Raw genomic sequence first — 26,127 nt, 5'->3', positions numbered from 1 at the left:
AGTTCGGATTGAACTTTCCAGAGCATGTTGAGGTGCCTGATCCTGAAATAAGGCCACTCCTAGAGCTGAGCTCAGCATCAGGCACAGGTGGTTTCACACCAAGTCCCACCAGGAGCTGGCAGTGATCTGCAGCATCGTGGGCACAGTTTCCAAAGCACTTTGGGGGCTTGAATTGCTGTTTTCTTCCTTATTTTACTTTCCCCACCTGTCCATAATGGGAGGGGAAGAGTTTGTTCTGCCTTGGTACAGTGCTGAGGTAACAGGGTGCAGCTCCAAGACTGAGGCTTGTGTGAGTGATGGTAGCACAGATAGTGACAAAAACAGCCAAAAGGACAAGGATATTTGGAGGTTAGAGCCAAAAATCAGGGAAATCTGGTACCATTTATTCCTGTGACAGTTGTGACCTGCTGAGACAAATGTCCCACGGCAACAGAAGATTGCCACATGCTCCAGAGGTGACGGGTACGGAGTGTATGTTCCTTAATGAGATGAAGTTGCCCACACTGCCTTCGGGGGTAGGTGGGGGTGTGTCTGCTGCCTGGCACCATTCACAGCCCCCTGCTGAGTACAGGCTGGTGCAGAGGGATTTGGGATACCTCCTGCCACAAGCACAGGTAATGAGGAAAGTGAGGGAAGGGGGTGAACGTTTTCTGAGTTGAGAGGGGGATGAGAAATGTCATCATTCACTCAGGAACGCAGCAGCACCTGGCGGTGGGGCAGCAACAGGGACTCCAGGAGGGATGAAAGGAGGCAGTGGAGGCAGAGAGTCCTCCTTCAGAGCCCCTCCATCAGCTACAGGAGGGAGATTTGGAGAAGAGTCAGTCTAAGTGAGGAGGATTCCTGAAGTGACACAGAGAGGTCCTCCTGGAAAGGACAAGATCTTTCCCGCAGCCCCTGGCCAGAGGACATGGCACATCTCACGGGGCTCCAGTGCAGAGAGCAGTGGGAAAGAGCTGAGTATGGGCTGTCCCAGGCACCGGAGCAATCCCAGGACTGGCCTGAGTGCCCTGGGAAATTCCTGAGCCCTGTGCTCCCAGGACAGGAGCTGCCGGCCCTGGGAAGGTGCCTGGGGCACTGCCCTCCATCTGACAGCCAGCTGGACGTGTCCTCCTCGCTGGAGATATCAAGTGTTAGCTGAGGTGCCTCCAGCGTTTACTGAGCCAGCTTGGAGCAACAGCAACATTTGAGGCTGTTAAATTACAGATGTATATATTTTAAAGCAGGTCTTGTCCTCTCACCATGCATTAAATAGGAGCGCTCTGACTGGGGTCTACAGACACCATCACCACCTAAGCTTGGGAGCAACAGAAACTTCAGCACCTCTTCTCTGAACCAGCCAGGAGAGGGAGACAATGACCATCATGTCCTGTGCACACAGTCAGAGGAGTTGGCCATGTTTGCAAACCTTGACCCTTGTAGGGCTCCTTCAGGCAGACAGTCCCATTTTACATTATCACTTCTCAGCAGCAGAATTTTCCACCAAGTAGCTATTTTGGAAGACCCTATTCTTTGCTTTTACCTGTCATTCCTTCTCATTCTGTGCTCAGAATATATGCATGCAAATAGCATCCTTTGTTCCTTAACAGTTCATCTGTTCCTGCTATTTACTCTTTGCAGGAGAGGCACCGAGAGGGCACATTTGCAACCCCAGCTCTTGTGGGGAGGGTGACTGTAGCAAATGCATTGGGACAAGAAAATCTCAGTGACATGAGGAGGTTTTTTTGCAAGGCAATGCCCTGGGCATTGATCAGGAGAAAGGTAAATTCAACCAGCTCAGCAAAACTGGTACTGAACAGATTTCTGCAAATGTTACAAGGAAAAGTTGCTCTTTTTAAGGACGGATCCTGCTTCGCTCTGGAAAGTCCCATCAGTGAATGCTCTCAGGTCAAACAGTGTCATCTGAGTCTCCTCCTTCTTGATTTTGCTGGCATTTCTTCTGATTTGCTACAGCATGAGTAAGGGCAACATCATGTCTCCCACATCAAGTTCACGTCCCTTCTGGTTTTTTGCTGCCTGTGTTTCATATTGTTGCCACGCTGAGCTTCTACAAACAGAGAAATCATTAGGGTAGGGAAGAGGTTTCCATGTTTGCACATCACCCACTTCAGGTGCTGAGATGACAGAGGTCATTTTCCTGCTTGATGCCCATGACCCAGCACAGCACGAGGTGACCGGGAGCATCTCATTGCACAGTGGTCACCAGCGCCTCTTCCTGCTGAATAACCCCTCATCCCTAAAAAATTGAAATAGTGGCATTTCTGGGAGCCTCTTTTTTTGTCAAGTCTCTGGTTGGGACCGGCTGATGTGGGCTCAGCTTGTCACAGGCAGCGTGATGTGCTGGGGACAAGCTGTGGCTCTGCCAGCACAGGTTGTACCCTACGGGCTCAGGGCCACCCTGCTCCCCGAACAGGTCATTAATGCATCGAGTCATTGAACTTTCTGAACAGGTATGAAAGAACAGCCCATCTCGTGGTGTCTCTGCCTTAACTCCCTTTATCTTACCAGCAAAGACTCCCAAAAACGTGCTGCTTTTGCCTATTTCATAGCCGCTGGAAGCAAGAGGAGGGAAGGAAATCACCTGGATTTCTCTCTCCCCCGTTGTTACGCCACAGCCCATCTTCCAGCTGACGTGAAGGGTTTTGCTGCAGGGATGTGGAGCGGCTCTCCTGACTGCTGCTGCCTCCCCCCCACCTGCACGGACCCTCTGCACTGGGCATTGCTAAAATATTCCAAATAATGGGCCCCCTCCTTAGCAGGGACTTGTGGCTGCTGCTCCTCTCTCTGTGCCTCACTGTCCCCATCTGCAGAAACTTTAATCATTGCAAAGCATTTGAAGGGCATATGAATTAAATTAGCTGCATGCACTGGTAGGAAATGAGTCTTTCGTTAGCCCAGGTGGAATCCAGAGCAAGGCAGAGGAGTGCTTCTTACCCTGCTGAATACCTTTTTAAATAACAACGTATCCGTAGGTCTAATTGCCTTTGTATGTGTTTGGAGTAGACAAATAGGAGGGACAAACTTTACTTACAAACTCTTTCAAAATGAACATTAAGATGATATAAGTGCTGCACTCAAGTGTTTTATATGGCATGAAATCAGAGAAGCAATCAGGGTCTCAGCTGCTACCGTGCTGAGCACAGCAAAAGCAACTGTTAAAGCAGAACGGGCTGAACTGGAACAAAACGGGGAGCTGTGATTTATTCTAAAAGATTGAAGCCATCTGAGGCTTTTGCCTAAAGACCCTGTTCCTACAACCACAGCTGGAACACCTCCTTGGTGCTGACCACCTCCTCAGGCACAACCTGACAACAAGTGTGCCATGCCAAGGATGCCTGGGCTGGCTGAAGCAGATTTCGTGGGGTTCAGCTACTTTGGGAGCCCTGAGCAGAACAGTGTCATATTCAGAGGGCAGGAGTGTTTTCTTACTGATTTCAGCAGCGGATTGACCTGTCAGCTGGCTGACTTACCCAGATGAGAGCTGGTCTGGCTGGTGCAGGTGGAAAGGGCAGGGGTGATGCTGTTTGAGGGTGCTGGTAAGTGAAGGAAGGGAATGGCATTTCATGGCTGCAGCCTGTGACATGCACCAGCCACTGCCTCCCAGGTGCCAGCGTCTGGTTCTGCCACCGCCTTGTCAGAGGGACAGGATCCAAGCTGGTGTCAGCACTCGTACTCAAATTCATCTCTTTTCCTCCACCTGGTGGACTTGCTAAATGTGCTTCCAGTGCTTTAACAGAAAGTCCCTGGCACTCTCTGCAGAACCAGCTCCACTTGGCTGCCACCTGTCCCTGCTCCCTTTGCCCAGAGCAGCAGAGCCGGAGGGTGCTGGGATGATCCCAGGTAGGGCTAAGGTCCTGTTATTGTTTGCCTCAGAGCTGCACAAGCCACAGAAAGCCAAGAGGTTTTTTTGAATTCTGGGGTGGGATGCTCTGGCAGTTTTGGATGCTGTCCCATCTCCCCTGTCCATGCAAGCCCTGCCTGCTGGGAGCAGGGCAAGAGCAGCTTTAGGGCAGGAATGGGGCAAGAGCAGCTTTGGGGCAAGAACGGGGCTGCCAGCTCCAGTGCAGAGTTTCTGGGTGTTTTGGTTTGACACAAGTGTATTGCATCCCTCGTGCTGATGGAGAAAGGCTGCAGAATGTGGTGGGAGGGCAAGTGGAGATATGGGCGATGCTCTGATGACCCACAGCCTGGGAAGACCACAGGCTTGGGGACCACCATGTGCCCCCACGTGGGTCCCACGCCTCGTGGGTTTGTACGGGAGTGGCGCAGCCTTGCGTGCACCGCAGCGGGGAATGCTGCTCCCAAACCCCCTGCCTGGCAGCAGCTCCCTCTGTCCCCCGTTCGCCGCGGCCCCTCCGGATCGAGCATCGATCGCTCCCGCATCGCGCCCGCTCCCGCACCGCGCCCGGCGGTGCCGTCGGCAGCCAGCAGGGGGCGCTGCCGTGCCGCGCCGCAGCAGGGTGCCGCCTCCGCCCCCTTCTCCTCCCTCCCCAAATCTTTGCCGCCTCCTCCCAAATTCTTTTCCTCTCTCCCCAAATCTTTTCCCCACCTCACCAAAATCGTCCATCTCCCTAAATCTTTTTCCTTTTCCCCAATTTTTTACCCTCTCCCCAGCTTTACTCTCCCTCCCCCAAAGTCCTTTTTTCCTCTCTCCAGTTCTTTCCCCTCTCTATAGATCTTTTCTCCTCTCTTCCCCTCCGCTTCCCTTCCCCAAATCTTCTCCCTCCAAAAAAAAAAAAAATCCCTTCCCTAAATTTCTCCTCCCCTCCGTTCCTCCCTCCCCAAATCCCTTCTCTCCCCGCTGCCTCCCACCCGCCCTCCGCAGTCTCTCTCTGGCTGGGCGCCCCGCGGCGCTCACGCCCCCCCACTCCCGCCCCTCCCTCTTTTCTGCCTCCCGCCCCGGTCCCGTCCCCGTCCCGCCTCCTGCAGCCGCTCGCTCGGCTCCGGCTGGGGCGCGCCCGGCGGGTGCAGGGGAGGCAGCACCGCTCCGGCGACACCGGCACAGGCACCGGCAGCACCGGCACAGGCACCGGCAGCACCATCGCCAGCGCCGGGCAGGGCCGCGGCGGGGCGGCGGCGGACGATGGGCCGGCGGCGAGCGGTGGCGGCGGCCGGGCGGCTGGTGCAGCCCGTCCCCAGCGGCATGGAGCCCGGCGCCGGTGCAGAATGAAGGGTGCTTGGCGCTCCCCCCCGCAGACATGTCTGTGCCTTTACTCAAGATTGGAGTCGTCCTCAGCACCATGGCCATGATCACCAACTGGATGTCGCAGACGCTGCCCTCCCTCGTGGGGCTCAACACCACCAAACTCACGGCGGCCACGGGCGGCACCTTGGACCGCAGCACGGGAGTAAGTGCGGGGGGCGGCGGGCGGGGGGACGCCCGGCTGCCCGGAGCATCCCTGCCTACCGGGGCGGCTGCGCCCCGCTCCCCTCCGGCCGCCCGGTCCCTCCTCGCCTGGGTCTCCCCCGGGCTGCCTAAATCCGTTCTTGCTCCCGGGAGCTCCCCGGCCGTCTGGCTCCTTTGCTGCCGCCTTCCCCCTCCCGCCGGCAGGCCCTGCAGGAGCCCCCCCGGCTGCAGAGAGAGGCAGAGCCGTCGCCCTTTGGGGTGATGATATGGGGACATCGCTTGCAAAGTGCCCCCCGGGATCGGGGCGGTGCGGGGCTGCAAGAGATGGGGGGCTGGGCTGGGGGTGACACGGGTGCCCCCCGGTGTCTTTAGCTAAAGGGTTGCAAAGTTTCCCTCGCTGCTGCTTTGCAGTCGCTGGGTAAAGCAGCTTTGGGACAGCAGGTGCGAGATCTCATTCGCGTCCCAGCCTTTAATCAATAGTCGTTAATGGGGTGCGAAATGCAGTGAAGTTGCGGTGTTATTTTGGTCGTGCCGTATGTTTCCTGTCCCTGTTTCGCTGGAGGGCTGGGACGGTGCCTGGGCTTGCCACGTTGGAAATAGATGAGAAAAATAATCCGTTCGTCTGTCTTGCCTTAGCAGGGAAAAATGGGCACCTTTTGCCTCCAGGCTGTACGCTTGTGCCTTCTGAAACAGCCAACATGTTATAGCTCTGCAGTTTCAAGACGAGTATTTAATGTAGTGGTTCTGCTGGATATGAATGAAGCTGAAATTTTTTCCATGTTACGAGGGATTATGAGACCCATTATTTCGCTTGTTTTAGCTAGAGAATCAAATTGTGTGCCTAGCCGTCTCTGATAGTGCATGTCTGTCAACATGGGTATTTGCAAGGTTATTTGTAACCGGTTGAAATAGTGAAGAGAACGTTTCCTTTCTGTTTGGCAAAGCAGTGTTACCTTCAAAGCAGTCAGAGGTTGAATTGTGATTAAATTACGTATTTTGCAAAGTGCTGCGAGATCAAAGGGAAATTAAGATCTGAGAGGTCTGGAGAGCACGAGGGGGACTGGGGAACGTGCTGTGCTTGTGGCTGGGTTCCCTTTCCACGGTCTGTCCTGAAAGCTCAGGCTGAGATGCTGGTCCTACCCTCTGGACCACATCCCTTCCTTGCTGGTGTGCCTGGCTGGGGCTTTCCCTGCCCAGGACCCCAGAACATTGGCAGGGAAATGGTTGTTCAGGTGGAGCTCCCCATCCCCAGGAGAGTCTGGGGGAGAAGGGGGAAATATAACTCCCGGTGTACATTTGCTCAGAAAAGCTGCTTTTCCTGCTGCTCCGGGAGAGCTCTGCAGATACGCCGTGATTGCTGCCCAGCCCTGAGCCAGGACACTGTATCCTCACTGGTAGCTTGGGCACATCCTTCTCATGGTGCCAAGGAGAAGTCGAGGGGTTTGCAATGACAGCGGGTTTCCCACCACGAGCGCTCGGTTCCTTACAGCTCACTACAACCCTTGCTATTTCATGGATTTCCTCATGTCCGTACTTTCCCACCGACATTGCCATATTGCTTCAGCTCTTGCTCTCCTTTTCAGACCCTTCTTTTCTTTGTCCCCAATCCATATTTTTGCATTGCAAGTGAATTCCACCACCTGGGCCCTCGGAGGATCCTCCCTTTGCTTCCAGCACAGCTCCAGTATCTGCCACATCCCCGCTGCTTCCTCCACTCAGCCCCCTTCACCTCCTGCCCCCCCATCAGGCCTCCCCTCATTTACTTAACCCGTTTTTCCCTGTGTTAATTAGGTGTTGCCTACCAACCCAGAGGAAAGCTGGCAGGTCTACAGCTCTGCCCAAGATAGCGAGGGACGTTGTATATGCACAGTGGTGGCACCTCAACAGACGATGTGCTCGCGTGATGCCAGGACAAAGCAGCTGAGACAACTATTAGAAAAGGTAACGGTTGAACCCTTCTGGGAAAGGTGGTTTGGTTTGGCATGATATTGGGGATAAAATCCTGTGCTGAGCCTTGGTTTGCAGGGCAGACAGACCCCTTGGGCCAGCCCCGCTGTGCTGTAGCCGTCCCCATGTAGTGGGAAATAATCCTCTGCAGTCAGGAGGATAAACCTCTAAGTGTTTGCAAGGCACGGAGGAAAAGGGACTGTGGCCTAAGGTCAGGTTAAAACTGCTGAGATCAAAGCAAAAATATTGAACTACATTGCAAAAAAAAAAAAAAAAAGATGTAATTTACTATTTACTCCTTTTTTCATTACGCTAACACAAGCAGTTTCAAAGGATGAGCCTCAACAAGATGAGAGAAGATAGAATTAGAAACCCAAAGCCCCTGCATTCCTAGCCAAGCTGATATTAAAAAGGTCAAATAAAACAGTACAAGCTGTCGACATCAAATAGCACAGAAATGACAGTTAGTGGTTTTCTTTCTAATGCTGACATCCACTTGATTAGTTTTTAATAGTCTGCTGTCTAAAGAGATCAAAGAATCTCATTAGGGAAACATTCCCGATAACAAGAAATTTTCCAGATAATAGATTTCATTGAAGAAATGCTGTTTCATGTGAAACGCTGCTCTTCTCTTTAAAATAGGAGTGGACTCCTGTGCTTGAGATTTAATTATCCCTCATGCCCTAATGCTGTGTTGGCATGTGTTGTGCATGACAAAATAATTTTTATCCCACTGCTTTTGGGAAGTTGATGTATTAGTCACTCATAACAATATTAAACCTACACTTAACTCATTTTCCTATGTGATAAGGACAATAAAGCGAGGCAGGAAACATTTAGCCCTAAAACAATCCTTCGGTATGTCAGAGGCTTCTATAAATAATCCCACTCAAGCTTTTATTTCTCTAAGCAATAACAGCAATGGGTCCAACAGCACATTTGTCTGAGAGGCAGCAGGAATTGTATCAGCAGCTGACACAGGCGTCCGAGCGCCATCGTGTTCCCAGAACTACTCGTATGCATTAAACGAGCAGGATCTGACCCAATGCCCTCTGCTAATGGACGGGCGAGCTGGGCACACGAGACCTGGGGTAGCATCGCTTCCCGTGCGGAGGCTGAAAGTGCTCAGTGATTTTTTTGCCTTCTGCAGCTCTCTGGCTGCCAATGAATAAAGTGAGGGAGGAGCGGAATTTCAAGGCATGTGTTCTGGGGATATGGTACCTGCCTGATAATCCGTCTGCATCTCACTCCTACACTAACCTATATGAAAACCCCAAAATAAAGAGTAGGCTCTCAGTGCCAGACATCTGATCTTGACGAAGGCTGAAATTATAATCCCTATAGGAAAACGCAATGGCAGAGAAGAGCTTCCAGCTTCCCAGGAAGGATTTCAATCCTGAAAACTCCTTCCCTCATCTGGCATTTTAACTCTAGCTTTGAGATGGGAAAACTTGCATCTCCTGATTTCTCTCTCCCAGCAGACAAAGCAGCATAATGTGTCAAAGAGATAATTGTGTTTAGGTTTTTCAAAGGAGGAGACCTGCATTTCATCTATGGAAATAATAAGGTGTTGCTTTTACGGGTGAGAGAGAACCTGCATTTCTATGTGTGTGTGGGTACACAAACCAATTACAGCATCTTCAGTGGAAAATCTCTGCATGGAGGCTTCAGCAGCTGAATGTACTTAGAGGCTCAAAGCTGCCAAGACCCCGTTGACACTCAACACATGGGCACAGGCACAGAAAGTGCAGCTCATGCTGCTTGCGAGAGAATCCTGGGCACCCCGTCAGTGTCAAGAGCAGGCGGTGGGGGGGACAGGGAGCCAGGGCCACCGCACAGCCGGTGCAGCCCTGGTGTGACACCGAGGTGCCTGAGCTCATCTTTGGCTGGAGTGCACCGAGTGTGTATCAGGTGCTGAAGCCAGGGCTTGGACCGCATTCAGGCCAAGACATCAGCTAAATCCTGGTCATAAACAGATTATGTTTTATCTTCAAACAGTTGGGTTTTGTTGTTTGTTGTTGTTGTTGTTGGTTTTTTTGGACCTGTTACCTAGAGGGCTTCCTCCTCTGATAGTTTAACCAGTTTTGGTTTCCTGCCAATCCTTGTTCTTTGCCAGCACTGATTTCCAGATTAAACAGTTCTTTTTGTTCCTTTGATATTCACTTTGAGGTGTATATAGGGAAGACACTGACATTTCTTCTCAGGCTTCACTTAGCCTTCTACAGACCTTAGAAGATGAACTTTTCATGTCTTGGTCCATCAGCTGAGTCCATCTCTCTCCTAATTCTTCCTCCAGACCATGAAAATCTGCCTCAAGATGCCTCATTGTATTGCTCCACCAGTTTGTCTGGATACCCAAAGCTAAAGATTCATCCCAATTCAAACCCCCAAAATGGGCTTAGAACAGCTCTTTTGAGCTGACCCACCGGGAAGCCTGAGCAGGGTTCTAACCATGGCTTTGATCATCCAGATCTTGTAAAACCAATACTGACTCTCCATTACTCTGGTTTAATTCTGAAACAAGATGACAAGAACAGTACTGGAAGTTTCATTTGTATCAGTTTTCTATTTCAAATGCTAAAATTAACTCTTCCCCAAGACAACTGCAGGTATCTCTCTCCCATTAGCTTGATGGAAAATGAGGTTTCATGTTAAGAGTGCATGTTCCACCAATGGAGGCAAAAAGCATTTTAGCTGATATTTGAGGATAGCGGTTAATGGATGAAGCTGAGGGAATTTGAGAGACAGTATCCTTCAGTCTCGGTTCATTAGAGCACTTATGTACATGCTTAAGTTTAAGCATGAACAGGCTCATTGAAATTAATCATGTGCCAAGGTACTTTGCTGGATCAAGGGCTTAATGTGCTAATGAAGGAAAACAAATAGATCTTCAGCTGATGAAGCGTGCGTTACTGTCAGAGATCAGGAGTGATGGAGACCGACTTTGTACAAGTCTGGCCAGAATCTTGCCTGATTGAAAACAGCATGGGCAACAAATAGCAAGAGCCTGGGCTTGTAAAACACATCCCTGAAATAGCACAGCAGCTAATTTTAGGCGTCTCGGTTTAGAGGAGGCTATTTTCCTCTGCAGGCAGGGGAGAGAGAGGCTCCTCCAGAGGTGATTCAGAGCAGAAGCTGGAGTGAGATGCTGTGATTCATTTCCTAGCGGAGTCTGTCTCTCCCTCCCCATCGCCCAAAAGGCAGCGTAAGTAGCCCCTCGTAGCCTCACTCAGCCCCTGCAGGGTCACATACCAGTGTATCGCTACAGAAATGCTCTTTTCTGATTACTTGCAGCTTGACCTTTAATTAGGATTAGGCATTAGTGGAATAAATGTGGCCAATTTTGTGCAATCCCTACAAGTCATTCCTATTCCAATCAGTTGGAGCAATTCTGCTGTGTAGATACTGCTCGATTCAAAGGAAGGTAGGCTGGATTACTAGGATAAAAGTATCTGCAGACCAGTCATGCTTGTCTAAGACTTCTATTCTCCTGCCTCGGGGTAGAGAGAGGTCTTCAAACTCCTCCCCATTCAGCCCAGGTGAATTAGCACCCAACCGTGCATGCTGGGAGCTTCTGAACCCCTGGGATGTTTGCTCTTCTGCTCTTCAAACCAAGAGGGTCTTGTTCTGCTCTTCCCTGCTCCTCACATCTCCCTGAGCAGGTCCTGGGTGGCAGTCAGGATGGGTGCTGTTCCATCTCTGAATGATGGGTTGGGACTTGGAGACTGAAAATAGCTTCACCTTTGCTGAGGCAGACCATCAGACCCCTGGAGCAGTTGTACTGGTTGTACAAAATGTTTCCTCACTGTTGGCCTTTGAAATATAGGTTGTCCATACATTTTTAATAGTTCCCTGTAATAGTCTTCCTGTCGTTGTGCATGAGCAATGGGCATTTTGATCCCTTCAGAGATGCACACACCAAAGTTGGCATTTGACCTGTGCTGGTTGCAGCGAGTGGCCTCTTAGACCCGGCTGCGTGCGGGTGTCCCGCTGTCCCCTCGCTCTGTCACTCCAGGTAAGTCACAGCAGCCCAGTGTCATTTGCTGTAGGCAATATCGCACTTGCACTGTTCTTCCCCCATCCCAGCTTGTCTGTGCGTGGCTTTGGCGAGGATGGAGACGAGCGGTTGTGGCAGGATGGGCTCTGGGAAGCATCTCGGGGTGGATCTGCAGAGACAGCACTGGTTCACGTTTGGGTTTTGCTCAGACACCCACAGATGAAGAGTCTTGAACCAGGATGCCTTTAGTTGGGGCCATGACGCAGCAGCACACTCAGATTCCTAATTCGTTTTAAACACAAACGTCATCCATCCTGATGCTGACGGTTTTATTTCTGTGGGTATCGTGGCCGTGACAGGAGCACCAGTTGCAGGCTGAGCCCTGTAATATACAAACCGTGGTGCAAACACAACCATCCTTGATGCAAAGACCTTAAATTACACCCATTGCTAAACAGGTGATTAGGTGCTTGCCTAAGTCAGAGCTTCATTTACCTTTTTCTAGCCTGAAAAACAAGAGAAGGGAATATAATAATAAATCAGATGGCAGCCAGCCTTCAAAACCAGGTCAACCTAGCTATCGTTTCCCTCCCTCCTCACACCTTTTTTCTCACGAGGAGCCCAGCCAACCTTCTTGCATCATTCCTTCAGCAGGGCCAGATGGGCACTGTGCGGGGAGCCACGGGGATGCGGTGTCGGTCGGCTGGAAAAGATGCCGACGCGGCACAACCGCCCAAGCGGGCAGGTACTAGTGGGACCAGCCAGAGCGGGAGCTCCCGCGGTACTTCCCAGCTTCCAGATGCCCTCACCTGCAGCTGCATTTGTTGTGGCAGATGCTGTATAAACAGTAGGGCTGTTTGGATAATGAAGTTTTTACTAGCTGGGAGTAAAGTTTGCACTTAAGCAATCAGTAAGTGTCACTTACGTGCAGGAAGGAATGATGATGTGCACCTCAGAAGTGTTTCTCACCGTCAGATGTGCTTCTGCTCGACTAAGAGCCTCTCATGCCATCCCAGCCTCTCGGAGTCCATTGAGAGTGATGCATTTTAGCCTTGACTGCAGCCCTTATTTGCATGTGCGGTCTTTAAATTATTCTCTGTAGCACAGCAGAATAAATGTTTAGGAAACCAATTTGCTCTGTTTTAGAGCGCGGGGTCATAATACCATGCGATGCTGTTGATTAACTAGTAAATAATGCATAGGCTGATTGCCCTTTAGCTTTGTTGACTGTGTAGGAAAAGGTTAACGTTCAGCATTAGGATGCAAGCGGGGCTGCCGGAGAAACACCTCCTCAATGAGTCCCTTCTCGTTTGACAGGTGCAAAACATGTCCCAGTCGATAGAGGTGTTGGACAGGCGGACTCAGAGAGACCTACAGTACGTCGAGAAGATGGAAAACCAGATGAGGGGACTGGAATCAAAATTTAAACAAGTGGAAGAAAGCCACAAGCAGCACCTGGCAAGGCAGTTTAAGGTAAGTCTGCTTTCCAGTCCTCTTAACGAAGCTGTGACCAGGGGTTTGGCATGGTGGACATGACCTTGGTCCCCATCAGCTCACGTAGCTCTTGGTCTGGTCGTACACGGTGCTGGTGGCCACCCATCCTCCTCCCCAAAGCACGGCCAGATCCTGGTTGTGCCATCACATCCTCAGCCGCAGAACATTTTTCTAGAGGCTAAAAACATAAATCTCTGCATTCCCATCCCCATGAACCACTTGGGTGCCCCACACAGGGCAGTGTAGGGTGAGATGGGGTCTGCGGGGAGACCTCGGGGCAGCTGAGGTCAGGGTGAGGGGGGTTCCCTGTTTCTTGGGGAAAAGCCCATCCTTGGAGTGGTTGTAGCAACGGGGCGATCGAGCAAAGAAATCAACTCTCCCTCAAAATGTAAACCCAAAAGCACAACCATCACAACTGTCCTTGGGCTGGCAAACTGCACATCTCAAGGATGTGCAAATGTCCACTTTTGAAGGAATGGTGGTGGCAGCAGAGCCAGCACCTTGTGATGTATTATATATGTTTTGTCCTGGTGTCACGCAAACGAGAAGTAAAGAGATCAGCCTTTTAAATGCAGCAAGCAATGGTCAAACTTTTACGAACTTGATTGAGAGCAAACAAAATTGCCAAAAAGAGGCTGTCAGCAATATTTGGAATGTTACATTTTAGTAGTGTTGTGGGTTAGTAGATATTAAAAAAAAAAACTAGAAGATTTCTAGTGAAATTTGGGGACATTTCTGATCAGCGACCCAGCTGATTCCCATCCTCATCTTCAGGGAGCTGCCCAGCTGGCTGGTGTTCTAAAGCAGAATTATTGTAACTGATGTGTTAAATACTGAAATACCAAGATAAAATCAGGAAAAGCTGGGAAGAAGGTTCTCAAAACTTGTCACCAACTCCACCTCCTCCGCTCCCCATCTCCATTTACTGCAGGACCCTAAATTTAGCTCTGCAGTCTGGATGTCAGGACCATCTTTCTGATTCAAACATGAGTTTCTTTTTCTTTTTATTTCTTCTTTATTTCTTTCTTTTCCCACACCCTCCATCCTGATGAGTTTAATCCTCCCCATTGCCTGCCAGGGAGCTTGCACCAAGAAATGCAAGTAAATAAGAAAATAAATCGATTCCCCACATGCAAAGAGCAGGAGGGAAAGCCTCTTGACTTAAATAGGAGGGGATGGGAAGGAAAGAAGTGAGGCTGAGGAACCAATTTCTGATCCCATTCGCCCCCGAGCTGTTTCAGCAAACAAATGTTGCAGCCCTGAGCGCGGTGAACTTGGCCACTGTGCAATGATTTAAGCAGCACCAGGTATCCTGTGTATGCTAACATACTTCATTAACGGGTAGGTGCATGCATATTTATGTCTACTCATTAGCTGCTGGAGCAAAGCATCTTTAACAAAATGCTGCATACCATGCCTTTAAATGAGGCCTTCATTTAATTTAAAAAAGAGAAAAAAAAAAAAAAAGTCTTCGTTCCTGCAAAATAAATTTGATAATTACTTTGATTTTTATGTTCTTTATAGCATGCCTAAATCCAGTAAGGAATTTTTGTCTAATTTGCTGCCAAAGCACCATTTTAAATAACAGCCACAGCATTTTGTTTCTGCTAATGCCAGCATTAAAATGTGAGTGGTTTGGAGCTCTTGTGTCTTTTTTTCTCTTTAGTTCCGTAAGAGTATTTGTCTATGAATGGCTATCTATATAAGGCAGGTTAGTGAGCTAGATCCTCAACAGTATTTCATTTTCTTGCTTACAGGGCTAACTTAAAAGCAAGTTTTTTCAATGCTGCAGTGACTGAAGAAGCAGTTCACTCCCATGTAACCATGAAAAGAGGGCCACAGAGCATTTTGCACCATGCATTTATTTTTTTGATTATTTTCCAAATTAGCACCATATCTCACTAAGGAACCTTGAACCACACAGCCGAGATCTTCCTTTGCATGCAATTGTAGATGCATTTCATGAATAGTTTGAAACCCTTGTCAATGCATATATATATTATTTTATTTTATTTTTTTGGAAAGAAAAAAAAAAGAACTCTTTGTGTATGTGATCTGAAGCATGTAACCCTAAGATGTTGCATTCTAAAAATGACAAATAAAGGCCTTTCCCAAATATTTTGGTGTTCTGCAGCCTGTTTAATATGTTCTTTCCAATACATCATTTGGACCAAAGTAATAACTAAAAATAATTTTAATTATAATAATTGTGGGATATGAACATTGCACTCACATAGGAAGCAACCAGGTCAAGGCAGAGTGTTGCAGATTTTTGCACGCATAGCACTGAACCGAGCTTATTTTAACCTTGCAGGCAATAAAAGCGAAAATGGAGGAACTTAGGCCTTTGATACCAGTGTTGGAAGAGTACAAAGCCGATGCAAAATTGGTATTGCAGTTTAAAGAGGAGGTCCAGAATCTGACGTCAGTTCTAAACGAACTCCAGGAAGAGATTGGCGCCTATGACTACGAAGAGCTTCAGAACAGAGTGTCAAATCTTGAAGAAAGGCTTCGTGCATGCATGCAAAAATTAGGTAGGCTCAGAACAACATGGTGGCACTGGCTAAACACCATCGATGTTAAACCCTGCATCCCGCCTGGAGGCAGAGATGCTAGACTGGACATCTCCTTGGGCCTTGCCTGGCTGGAAGAGATGAGCTCGCCCAGCCAGGTTCGATCCTGTAAATATTTATGCGATAAGTAACATGAATCTTGGGAGTAGTCCTGCTGAGGATTACTGGCATGACCAATGTTGCTCATGGCGTAAATGCTTCAGGATCAGGCCCTTGGCACTAGGCATGTGACATTTTGCAGCGTTTGCATAAGTGGAGGGTGAAACGCGGTGAATTCGTGGCCGATTTGCAAATAACACTTATGCAAAGCAAACACATGCACCCATTTTGCTTATGCATCAATGTCCGATCTTATTTGCTAACTGGACCTGGCGCCTCAGCAAAGGTCTCTGTGCACCGCTTTAGGTAGCGGGGGTGGGCGTGCAAGCTGTGACTCGGTTTCCCTTTTTTCCTTTTCTTTTGCATCTTGCAAATCCCTGTTGAGAAGAGCATGGTGTAGCTGGTGTGGGTTCGCGGTTTGGTCCGGATGATGCCGTGTGCAGAATACAAGTTGCTCCCTATCTCTCCTGTTCCCTGAGGGAGCTCCTTCCATCAGGTCAAGTAACCAGCAATGTGAAAATGCAAGAGATTCATCTGTAATCTCATTCAGAGAGTATTAATTGACTGAAGCCTGTGGGTCTATGGTGGGGAGACACAATTGTAGCTAAACCCAGCATCTGACCCCAAAGCGGGGATGGAGAAAGGGAAGGAGGGCACTGCCATCCACAGCTGCAGGAGATCTCCCCACCATTCCTTGGCCTAGCTCCGGCTTGATTTAATTTCTACTTAAATTATTGACTTTCTTGTTAAGCAATTTAGATAATCTAAACACATTAACTGCTCTGCAGTCTATTTTGGAGGCACATATGAAATTACACTCTCAGGTAACTTCATGGAAGATCAGATCTCATCTGAGCGCTTTATATCCTTGGCAAGGTAACGCTGTCTCTCTCTCTGCTGGTGGGGTTGCTTTTGCTTGTTTCTAGATGCCTGCACACTTCTGTAAGCAGCCGTCTTCCCTAGATTTCCCTGCTGCATTTCCATCCTGTCCTCTGTTACCTTGTTACGTCCCTTATAAGCTTGAAACCTTGGAGAGGAAAGCGAATTTCCACGTAAGCCTGGATGCTCAGAGGTATTTGAACTACAAATGTGCAGCGAATCATGCACTGAGATACCCCCGGGGAGCTGCGTGGGCAGCAGGTACAACCCCCCCGGCCAAGTGGGAGGGCAGAGCCTGATTTCTCGTTTATTAATGAGCGCTGATGTGTCCAGGTTTGGTTCGGGAGCAGAATGGGCTGAGGCGAGCTGTGCCATCGCTTTCTGCACCGTGTCTGTGGTCCCTCATGCTCTGATGGCCACAGGGAAGGCAGCAGAGTTGGGGATGACAGGAAAGTCCTGCCCTTGTCCTCACCCTCTTGAATTCCACCCTGAAAGCTTAATGGGGACAAAAATGATCAAGGCTATAATGATGTGGTGCATTCTGTGTTAGTTGTATGTAAAACCTGGAGCTTTGTTGCATGGGAACCATACCAACATCTCAGGAGTGACAGTGGGTAAGGTAATCAGGGTGGGGAACAGGCCCAGGTCTTGTTGACCAAGGTCATGTAGAAAACCTCCCAGCAGCCGCCGGCTGTCAGAACATCTCTTGAAGATGAGGAGGAGCCGCAGGTGATGGGTACAGGGAACAGCAGCAGGACCAGGGATTTCAGTTGGGGCGGGAGAAGTAATTCCCCAGGGATAGTTTTTTTAAACAAAACCATCCTGAACCCCACAGCCCCTCTGCATCTGGCCTTGGTGGAGCTGCCCAGCCCAGGCTGGCTCCACCAGAGCCCAGGAAACTGTGATGATCCTCCTGCAGACCCTGGGCAGACTTTAAGAAGGAGCTCCCAAACCATTCAGGGCCCAAAAAAACCCAGAATTTGTTCTTGGACCATTATCCCCTTCTGCTTTGGGCTTGTTACATCCCCATCATGCTCAGGTCCTCCAGCTGGGACATCCACCCCAGGCAGTAGCCCAGGTAAGGCAGCTGGAGGCAGCTATGATGGTGAGCTCTTGCAGGCAGCTTTTTATAGAAATAAAATGGGGTGTTTTTTTAATCTTTTTGAGGCTTTATTTATGCTTTTTGGCTGTGCCACTTTTTCTCCTCTGGCTCTCCCTTTGACCATGGTGTCAGGGGAGCTTTGCTGCCTCGAGGCATTGCAGCACCCCTGGGTGCTCATGGAGATGGACGCAGAATCTCATAAGGGTTTGCCCAGGAGGGTGATATATTCAGTGGCTTAGCAGCAAACAGCACGGATTGAATTTCCAATGTTGGTTATCGCTCCGGAGTGTAAACCAGTGAAAATGGTAGTTAATTGAGTTAAATTCGGATAACAGCCTTACAGACACTTTACTGCCACATGATGAGGCCCCGTTTGCTGAGGATTGCTGTTTGCTGCACATTATCTGCTCGGAGGGATTCACTGGTGTTTCAAGTAGCACGTTTTAGCTTAGATTTGCTCCTGCATGAGCCAGCAATGCTGCTTATCTGGTGCTTGTTCACTTGCTAGAGCTCAGGGTCCAGCTCAGAGTGCCCAGAACGGGATCAGGGAGCTGCTGCAATGAGCACAGGACAAGGGAAGGGATGTGTTCCTGTCCTGTTCACCTCTCCCCAACCTCCGGGCAGCACTGATGCTCGACACTGCGGCAGCATTTTTCTTAGACAAGGTCCTGGTTTGCATTTTAGGTTCCCTAAGCATTATTGATGGATCAATAGTGAAAACACTTCCTGACCCTGGCATGTGTGTCAGGGAAAAAAAAAAATCAATAATGGCACATTCAATCTGTTATTCTGTTTACATTCTTAAAGATCGCTATTTAAACAGGGATTTTAACGTTTCCATTAACGTTCCTAAGAGAAGCCTTGGAGGAGTGGAGAGGTTGTCGCTTCTTGATTCAAGGGGGAATTTAACTCATCTGTGCTCTACAGGCTCATGTTTGCCTGATAGCACAAGCTTGCCCAGACTCTTGGCAAAAAAATCTCAGCCCACAATCCTAGTGCAGAGATGGGGATAGAGCCCTGACAGCCTGTCCCAGATAATTTGGGGATGGGGGATGCTCCCAGCTGGGTTAGCAGAATTGAGGGTAGGACACAACTCAACTACTGCAGCCCCATTGCTGCTGCAGGGGGCTGGGGATGGGATAGGGGGGATCAGACCTCATCTTTGTGGGGAGCCCCAGCAGAGAAGGTGCTCGGCTGCAGCAGCATCAGCACAAGCAGAACCGCAGAGTTCAGAAGGAGACGGTGCTGGTGTCAACGTGATGGTCACGGTGGTGGATAAATTGCTGCTGAGCTGCTAAACGTCTCTTGTGGGCTGGATTTTAGGAGAAATATGGAGCGGGGGTGTTAGTATCCTGGGAGGATGGTAGCGCTGGTTTTAGCTGGAGGAAAGCGTGTCTTCTCCTGCTGGAACATTCCTGGTGTGGCTGGAGAAGGGGCTGTGTGCGGGGTGGGGGGTTGTTGGTGCTCTGCAAGCTGCAGGAGGGCAGGTCAGGATAGCTGGCTGGGTCTGCCTGGAAGGTCACTTGGGAAGAGGCCGATTCATGCAGTTTTCCAGGAACAGGGACACACAAGCCCCCACAGGCCATAGATCCAGGGGTGCGAAAAGTGCTGGGGAAACGAGTGAAAACAGGTCTTGTGTGAATGCCCCGAAAGCTGCTGCTCACAGGCTTCCCCGATGTCCTGGACTCATGGATGGACACGAGGTTGCACTGTCCTGTCTCACGTTGATCCCTGAGTGACCAGAAATGCACAGAGCATCCCATGCTTCTGCCATCCCAACGGGAGAGCACATTTGCTGCAAAAAGTTGTCCATCCCCTGAGACCCACAGGGACCTGGCTAACAAGAGACCTTAAAGCGTTTGGCTCCAGCATCCATTTGAAACCTCCCCCTGGCATGAGTACCTATGATAGATTTACACCAGGAAAGAAAACACCTTGCCCTGTGTAAGAGCAACTCTCTTGCATTACTAAAGAGCTATTGTTAATGTGCCTCCAGCTAAATGTATATGGGGTGTAGCCTCACTACTTGCAAACAACATTAGTTTACTTTTATCAGCTGCTGTCTTTTTTTTTACTATTTTTTTTTTTTTTAATCAATCAGCTTTTATACAACTGTTCTCTCCAGGGAAATGGATGGAAAGAGATAAAGTGACAGCAATGTAGGGCTGGATAATGGAAGGCAGATCTGTGATTAGAGGAAGGCCAGTCCTCGGCAAGGGGAATTTGCAAGACATTAAGCATTTATTATTTTAACCCATTGCATCCCTTTGTCAATACCAACGCCTTGCTCAGGAGATGCTGCTGCAGGTCTGCTGAATGTGTCCAGGTTTTAAACGAGTGCTCCCGTAACCACAGACCATCCAACACCAGCCCCCGGTCCCTCCTGCGGCATCTTCGTCTCTTCGCTTGTCGTTCCTTGGTGCACGTGTGCTAAAATGCTGGTGCCGCAGGAGACCAGAATGGCAGCTTTGCCGAAACTTGGTGATATTGTTGGAAATAGGAACTTGGCTGTACCTTTGATGCTGAGGCTGTAGCGTTGCAGGTATCTAGTCACGGGCATCCCCAGAGGAACGCTGGGGTCAGTGTCAGAAGCGAAGGGAAACAAGCTGCCAGCGCGGTGAGTTGGGAGGAGAGTTGCCACTATTTCGCCTCATGTTTAGGGCTTAAAAACACAGCCAGGCACTCAGCTGGGCTTGTAAATGTGCTGACATGCCCACTGAATTCAGTGGCGTGAAATCAACAGTGTGAAGCACCTAAATATGCCGCAAAACCTGGCTTGTGGCGCTGCACGGGTGCTCATCCCTGTTGTGGTGATGCTGAGGCTGGGCAGGATTCTGGAGGCAGCTCCCAAGGGACCCCTGGAGCCCCCCCACCTCTTGCCCTCCGTCCTCTGCATTTGGGTTCCTCAAATGGAGCTGGTGGAGAAGACAGGAGGAGGCTGGTGAATTCCTCAGTGTCTCCTAAGTGCACCAACAGATAGGGAACAGAGACGGTAGCTGGTAGAAGCCAGTAAATGGTCTTTGCAGGGAAGAGATTTATGTTGTATATGATTTCCCACCTTGTTTTCTTTTTCTCCTTTGCATAACCTATAACAAATGCATGTTTCCAGCAGGGCTGGAATAAATACGTCTGTCTTTTTATCTTGGCTGCACCCACTCTGTTATAGCAGAAATGAGCAGAGCTATTCAGCTAATTTCCCCACCTGGCTGCTCGACCCTGGCTAAGGCTTCTCATTTTCTATTCTGTGACATTAGCAGCAGGGCTGGTTTAGGAAAGCTTGTTTTCTTGGGGGCAGTGTGATAAGGATAATTGTTATTTAGAGGCAGGAAACAAACAAAAACATCCTGACAGTTGTTCTCTTAATTACCTCGCTTAGTTACCTCTAATTAAATAAAAACAGAGCTGCCCATCAGCAGGGGAGAGCAGTGGGTGGTGGCCAGTGCCAGTGCCCATCATCAGGGCTTCAGGGCTGGCAAAGACCCATCACCAAAGGTGCTCTGACGTGGTGCTCACCAGCCTTGCACTCTTTTTCAGCTTGTGGCAAGCTGACGGGAATAAGTGACCCGATCACAATTAAAACCTCGGGGTCCAGGTTCGGATCGTGGATGACGGACCCTCTTGCTCCCGAGGGAGAGAACAAGGTAAGAGCGTAACAGCTTCATCCCTGTGTTCCCACCTCCGCGGATGTGGCTGAGGTCATTGGAAACTCAATACATCCAAGCACCAAAGCCGAGGTTGTGCCTTGTGAAACCTGTGGGAGGTCCTAATTCATCTTGGGGGGGATCTGCTGCAGGAGGGGGCTGAGCATCCCACATGGAGGGAGGATGAGGAGGGCGCTGAGCAGCCCCGTGCAGTGGTCCCTTCCCAGGGCAGGTGACACTCACTGCAGCGATGAGCGTGTGTGGTCTCAGAAGCATCACCACAAGGTCTGTGCTCCTGAAAAATCAAAAATGGGGTTTCTCAGCTGGGTTTGGCAGCCAAGGGGGAGCTGGGGCCAAGCAGAGGGACCCATGGTCCCGGTCCCTGCTACTCTTCTGCTGCTGCTGTCTCCAATAACATCATCTGACTGCATTTGTCCTCCATCCTCATTATCCTCCTCCTGCACTGTTGTGAGGCATTAACTGATTGCAGCCAGAGAGAGATTTGTTTTGCTTTGTTTTGGCCTTTTTGTTTTTCCCATTCAGACCATTCCATTTTGATCCCAAGGAGGTAGGAAGCCAATAACTGGCTGAAAGTCAATCCGGGCTTCCCATGACTGATGGAATGGAAAATATCTCGAGTGTTTCCTGAGGATTTGCAGGCAGCAAAACAAAACAAAAACCAGAGAGCCTGGCTGCATGGTAATTCCCTCCTGCATGCAGCATCCTTCATCAAAGGATGAAGGCAGCAGCAAGGGCTGTATTGGGGCATCTATTTTAAGAGCTTTGCCCCATGATCACCTTTCAGTAGCTAAGGGAGGATGAGGGATGCTCTGGAGAAACCACCCCTGGGCTTGGCTCTTTTCCTGTGGATGTGCAGCAATGAAGCAGCAGAGACTTGACATGTTGGGCTCTTTCCCTCTAGCAACTGGTTCCTCAATACAAAACCTCCATATTTTACAGTTATGAAACAAAACTTCATGTATAACCCCAATACGATCCTAATTATGAGGTGAGATGGGAAGACTTTACCCACATCACATCTTGTTTTGCTCAAGAGAGGGGACTTGTCCCCTTTGGGCTGTGCAGCCCCCAGCGCTATTAATAACGTGATTTATACATCTGTGAAAGGAGAGTCAGACCTTTGGCGGCTGAAGCTGGTTGATCAAATTCTAAAGATCTCTCCATGTCTTCAGAGATTTTTGTCTCAAACCAGTATTTTTTAATATTATTTTTTACCCATACCTTTTTTTCTACAGTGTGTTTTTGTTGTGAGAGTAGACATGCAGTTTTCTCTGGACCGAAGCTCAACCTTCACAAGCGTGTATGTGTATATAATATATAAATATAATGTGAATTTTATTAGAAACACACAGTTAAGTGAACTTCCTTGCCTGCCCTGCAGAGGAGAGAGCTGAGGATGAGGAGAGATGGGTGGGTTTTGTGTCCATCTTATGTTGCTGAGCCCCAGGAGGTGTTTAGTGGTTCGTATGGTCATTTATTCATGTCATGAAATCATTGAACATAACTGGGGAAAACTGGAAACCTTATGGGAGCAGCTTGCTCTTCTAAGGGACCCTGGGGGCAGCCAGATCACAGAGGCGATACCAACAGATTTTGCAAGGGGTTTGCACAAGAAGTTTGCACTACAACATTACCCAATTCGACATCCTTGAACGCTTTCCTCTTGTTACTTAATTTACTTTTCATCCTTCCTAAACAGTTTCTACAAAAAGCAGCTATCTTATTTTTAGGCAATAACTTCATACAGAATGTCACTCACTGGCTGGATATTTCATCTTGATATTAACTGCACAGCTTTGTCATTTGCCTCGGAATTGGTTTCATATGACAAAAGCTTTTTTTTATGGCGTCTAGACAGTGTCCCTAGTGAACTGGCGCTTAAATTATGATCTAAAATCTCTCCCCCATCTACCGATAGCAACATTTTGATGTCTTTGTTATATTTTAGTGGCCTTGGTTTCAGCTTTTGATGCAGAAGTGTATGATTTTTAAACCAATATGGATTTTGCCTGAATTTCCTTGACAATGAGCGATTGCATCCGTCGCTTCTGCATGCCAGATTAATGGAGTTCTGGTGTCGGTTACTGTGTGCCACCTCGATGCGGCTTATGGGAAGTAAAAGCAGCATCAACATAATAATCCAGATTTAACCAGAGAAAAGGTGTTAATTGTGCCCTGGAAGGGCAGTGACCATCATGTAGCTGTCCCAGGGAATCGCTTAAGCTCCCATGTTCCTGCACAGATACCAAGTTTCCCCCCCAGGAAAACTTTGCTATTCAGCTGATTTCTCGTTTGATTCTGGGGTTCCCAAAATTGGGTTTATTTCTGGGCATCACTGGCAGGTGCTGGATATATTGTTTTCCAGCAGGATGGATTCCTTGCTCTGGATTTTGCTCCCAGTTGAGTTTCCAGGGTGCTGTGCCTGGCTCAGCTGGGTCGCTGCTGTTTTCTAACCCCATGTGTTTCATTGCTCGCCCAGGTCTGGTACATGGACAGCTACCACAACAACCGCTTCGTCCGTGAATATAAATCCATGGCAGATTTCATGAATACTGACAATTTTACCTCTCACCGTCTCCCTCACCCATGGTCAGGCACCGGTCAAGTGGTCTATAACGGCTCCATCTATTTCAATAAATACCAAAGCCACATAATTATCAGGTTTGACTTGAAAACAGAGACCATTCTCAAGACTCGCAGCCTGGATTATGCCGGCTACAACAACATGTACCACTACGCCTGGGGTGGCCACTCGGACATTGACCTCATGGTAGACGAGAACGGGCTGTGGGCTGTCTACGCCACCAACCAGAACGCTGGCAACATTGTCATCAGCAAGTTGGACCCCAACACCCTTCAGAGCCTCCAGACCTGGAACACCAGCTACCCGAAACGCAGCGCCGGCGAGGCTTTCATCATCTGCGGCACCCTCTACGTCACCAACGGCTACTCGGGAGGTACCAAGGTCCACTATGCCTACCAGACCAACGCCTCCACCTACGAGTACATCGACATCCCCTTCCAAAACAAGTACTCGCACATTTCCATGTTGGACTACAACCCCAAGGATCGGGCCCTCTATGCCTGGAACAACGGGCACCAAATACTTTACAATGTCACCCTCTTCCACGTCATCAGGTCTGACGAGTTGTAGTCCATCCTTGTCTAGAAACTGATTTAGAAAGCAACAAAAAAAAGGGAAAAAAGGGAGAAATTAATTTAAAAAAAATACTAATATCAAGGAAACACTCTTTAAACAAGTAAATATATAAACAGCTGCCAAAATTAAGACCAATGTCATGGAGGATTATTCAGCATACACCTGACAGATCAGCATTACCTCTACATTTCTAGAAGTCTGGCCCTGTGTTATAGACTCACAAATAACCATGTACTTGCAGCTGGAACTGCACTTGAAGAACCACTTAAGTTTTGGGGTTTTGTTTTGTTATGTTCGATAGCAAACCTGTAGTACATACTAAAGAAGTAAGGCAATGACTGTTGAAAGTTTATCCTTGGGAGACTCGCTTTCTTCTGTGTGTGGGTTGCATGGACATTTCCCCAGCATCGCGGTCAGCTGTGATGGTTGTGTGATTTGTATTTCTAAGCAGAAAACGCTGACCCGTGAGGAGCTCTCGCTGTCTGAACAAGACCTATCACAGGTTAGTTTTCTTCGCCTTCCATTGCAGCTACTGTCTCTCAACTGTGTTCTTGTCACTTAGATTAACTGTGCTGAGACCCGAAGTAGCTCATGGATCTGTGTCTTAGTAACTATTAAACACGATGGTTTAAGTATGTATTATGAACAAGTTGTTGTACCCATATTGTTTGAACTTATGTATTCAGCAAATATATTGTATAATGTATGTCTGTTATTTACCAGAGGTGGCAAAACTTTGTATGTCCAGTTTATGCAATGAATGTTGTAAATGCAATGATGTAGTTTGGATTAATAAATGATGGTTTTGTTTCTAAAAAGAAAAAAAAGATCAGTGTTCACCCTTATACACAGATAACCAATTTCATGTTGATAATTACAAGAATATTCTCTTACTGTTATACTATCTACATAGCATTATGGTGGTTGGAAATCGCTTCTGTGGAAATCCTGTGGCATCAGATTCCCATGGGAAGCCCAGTTTATGGAAGTGAGAAGGTAATTAATTTTTTTTAAGAGGCAAACTTTGTACTATCCACAGTTATCTAAGGAACAATAAAAATATTAGGAGACTTCCCTGCTTTGTTTATTGTCTTCTCTGTACAAATGACCAAACACAGGGCAGGGGTAACAGGAATTACTGGGGAGTCTTTTGGCTCAGATTTCTGTCCATCCCAGAGTCAGGCTGTGACAACATTTGGTATCAATGCTGCAACAGGTGGAAATGGTGTCTGTCACCTTCATTAGAGTTGGAGACACGGTGCCTTGGACCACCAGGTGCAATGGTATCGTTTTCCTTCTCAAATGCGTAGAGTTCTTATCATCCTGAGTTTATTATAATCTTATGCTAGTAAAAATCTCCTTCCATTTATTGAAGCTAGCACTGTGACACGTATTGTCATTAGTAACTGTTACTGTTGGGGCCTGAGCCCTGAACACAAGCATCCCTCTTCTTTTTGCCATAGCAGGAACCTTACAGCATCGCAGGATGCTGCACACACCTTGAAGCAATCCGAGGCACTTTTCCAGCTGAACAACCCTGAAACCCTTGGTATTTTGAAGCTTAAGACTCTGGGCATTAGCATGCTCCTCTCAACCACCGTTAATAAATCCTGCGCTTCCCCGTTGTCCCCATGGCAGGGCTCATTCTACCAGGAACCCAACACCAGTAGCTTTGTTCTGCTGCCACTGGCTGCTGTGAGATGTGGGGTCCCATCTCTCTGGTGGGAGATGCAGGGTGATGCTCGGTACCTCTGCAAACTGCAAAGGGCTGGCTCTGGTGTCATTAGACCCTTGTTGCCTCCTTTCCAGCCAGAGAAGCAGGTGATGGTGTTTAGCACCACCAGACGTGCGAATTTTTCAGCCAAGTGGT

General features: G+C 48.7%; 1 protein-coding gene across 2 annotated transcripts in view; it reads left to right on the top strand.

The window, feature by feature from the left end:
• OLFM1 (olfactomedin 1) overlaps positions 1-25,331 on the top strand; it is a 30,744-nt gene extending 5,413 nt beyond the window's left edge. Inside the window, exons 1-6 of one of the 2 annotated variants that reach the window (XM_065035640.1) lie at positions 4,536-5,345; positions 7,136-7,285; positions 12,606-12,761; positions 15,097-15,316; positions 20,970-21,076; positions 23,577-25,331. In XM_065035640.1, the coding sequence (XP_064891712.1) occupies positions 5,196-5,345; positions 7,136-7,285; positions 12,606-12,761; positions 15,097-15,316; positions 20,970-21,076; positions 23,577-24,251 (1,458 nt within the window). In that variant the 5' untranslated portion in view covers positions 4,536-5,195 and the 3' untranslated portion in view covers positions 24,252-25,331. Of the gene's footprint in view, positions 1-4,535; positions 5,346-7,135; positions 7,286-12,605; positions 12,762-15,096; positions 15,317-20,969; positions 21,077-23,576 lie in introns of those variants that run through there. The other variant, XM_021280032.2, reaches the window with a different exon arrangement.
• Positions 25,332-26,127: the final 796 nt, after the last annotated feature.

Source organism: Columba livia, chromosome 19 (assembly GCF_036013475.1).
Source record: "Columba livia isolate bColLiv1 breed racing homer chromosome 19, bColLiv1.pat.W.v2, whole genome shotgun sequence".
NCBI lineage: Eukaryota > Metazoa > Chordata > Aves > Columbiformes > Columbidae > Columba > Columba livia.
Note: the sequence above shows the minus strand (reverse complement) of the source record. Positions and strands in the feature narration are given on the sequence as shown.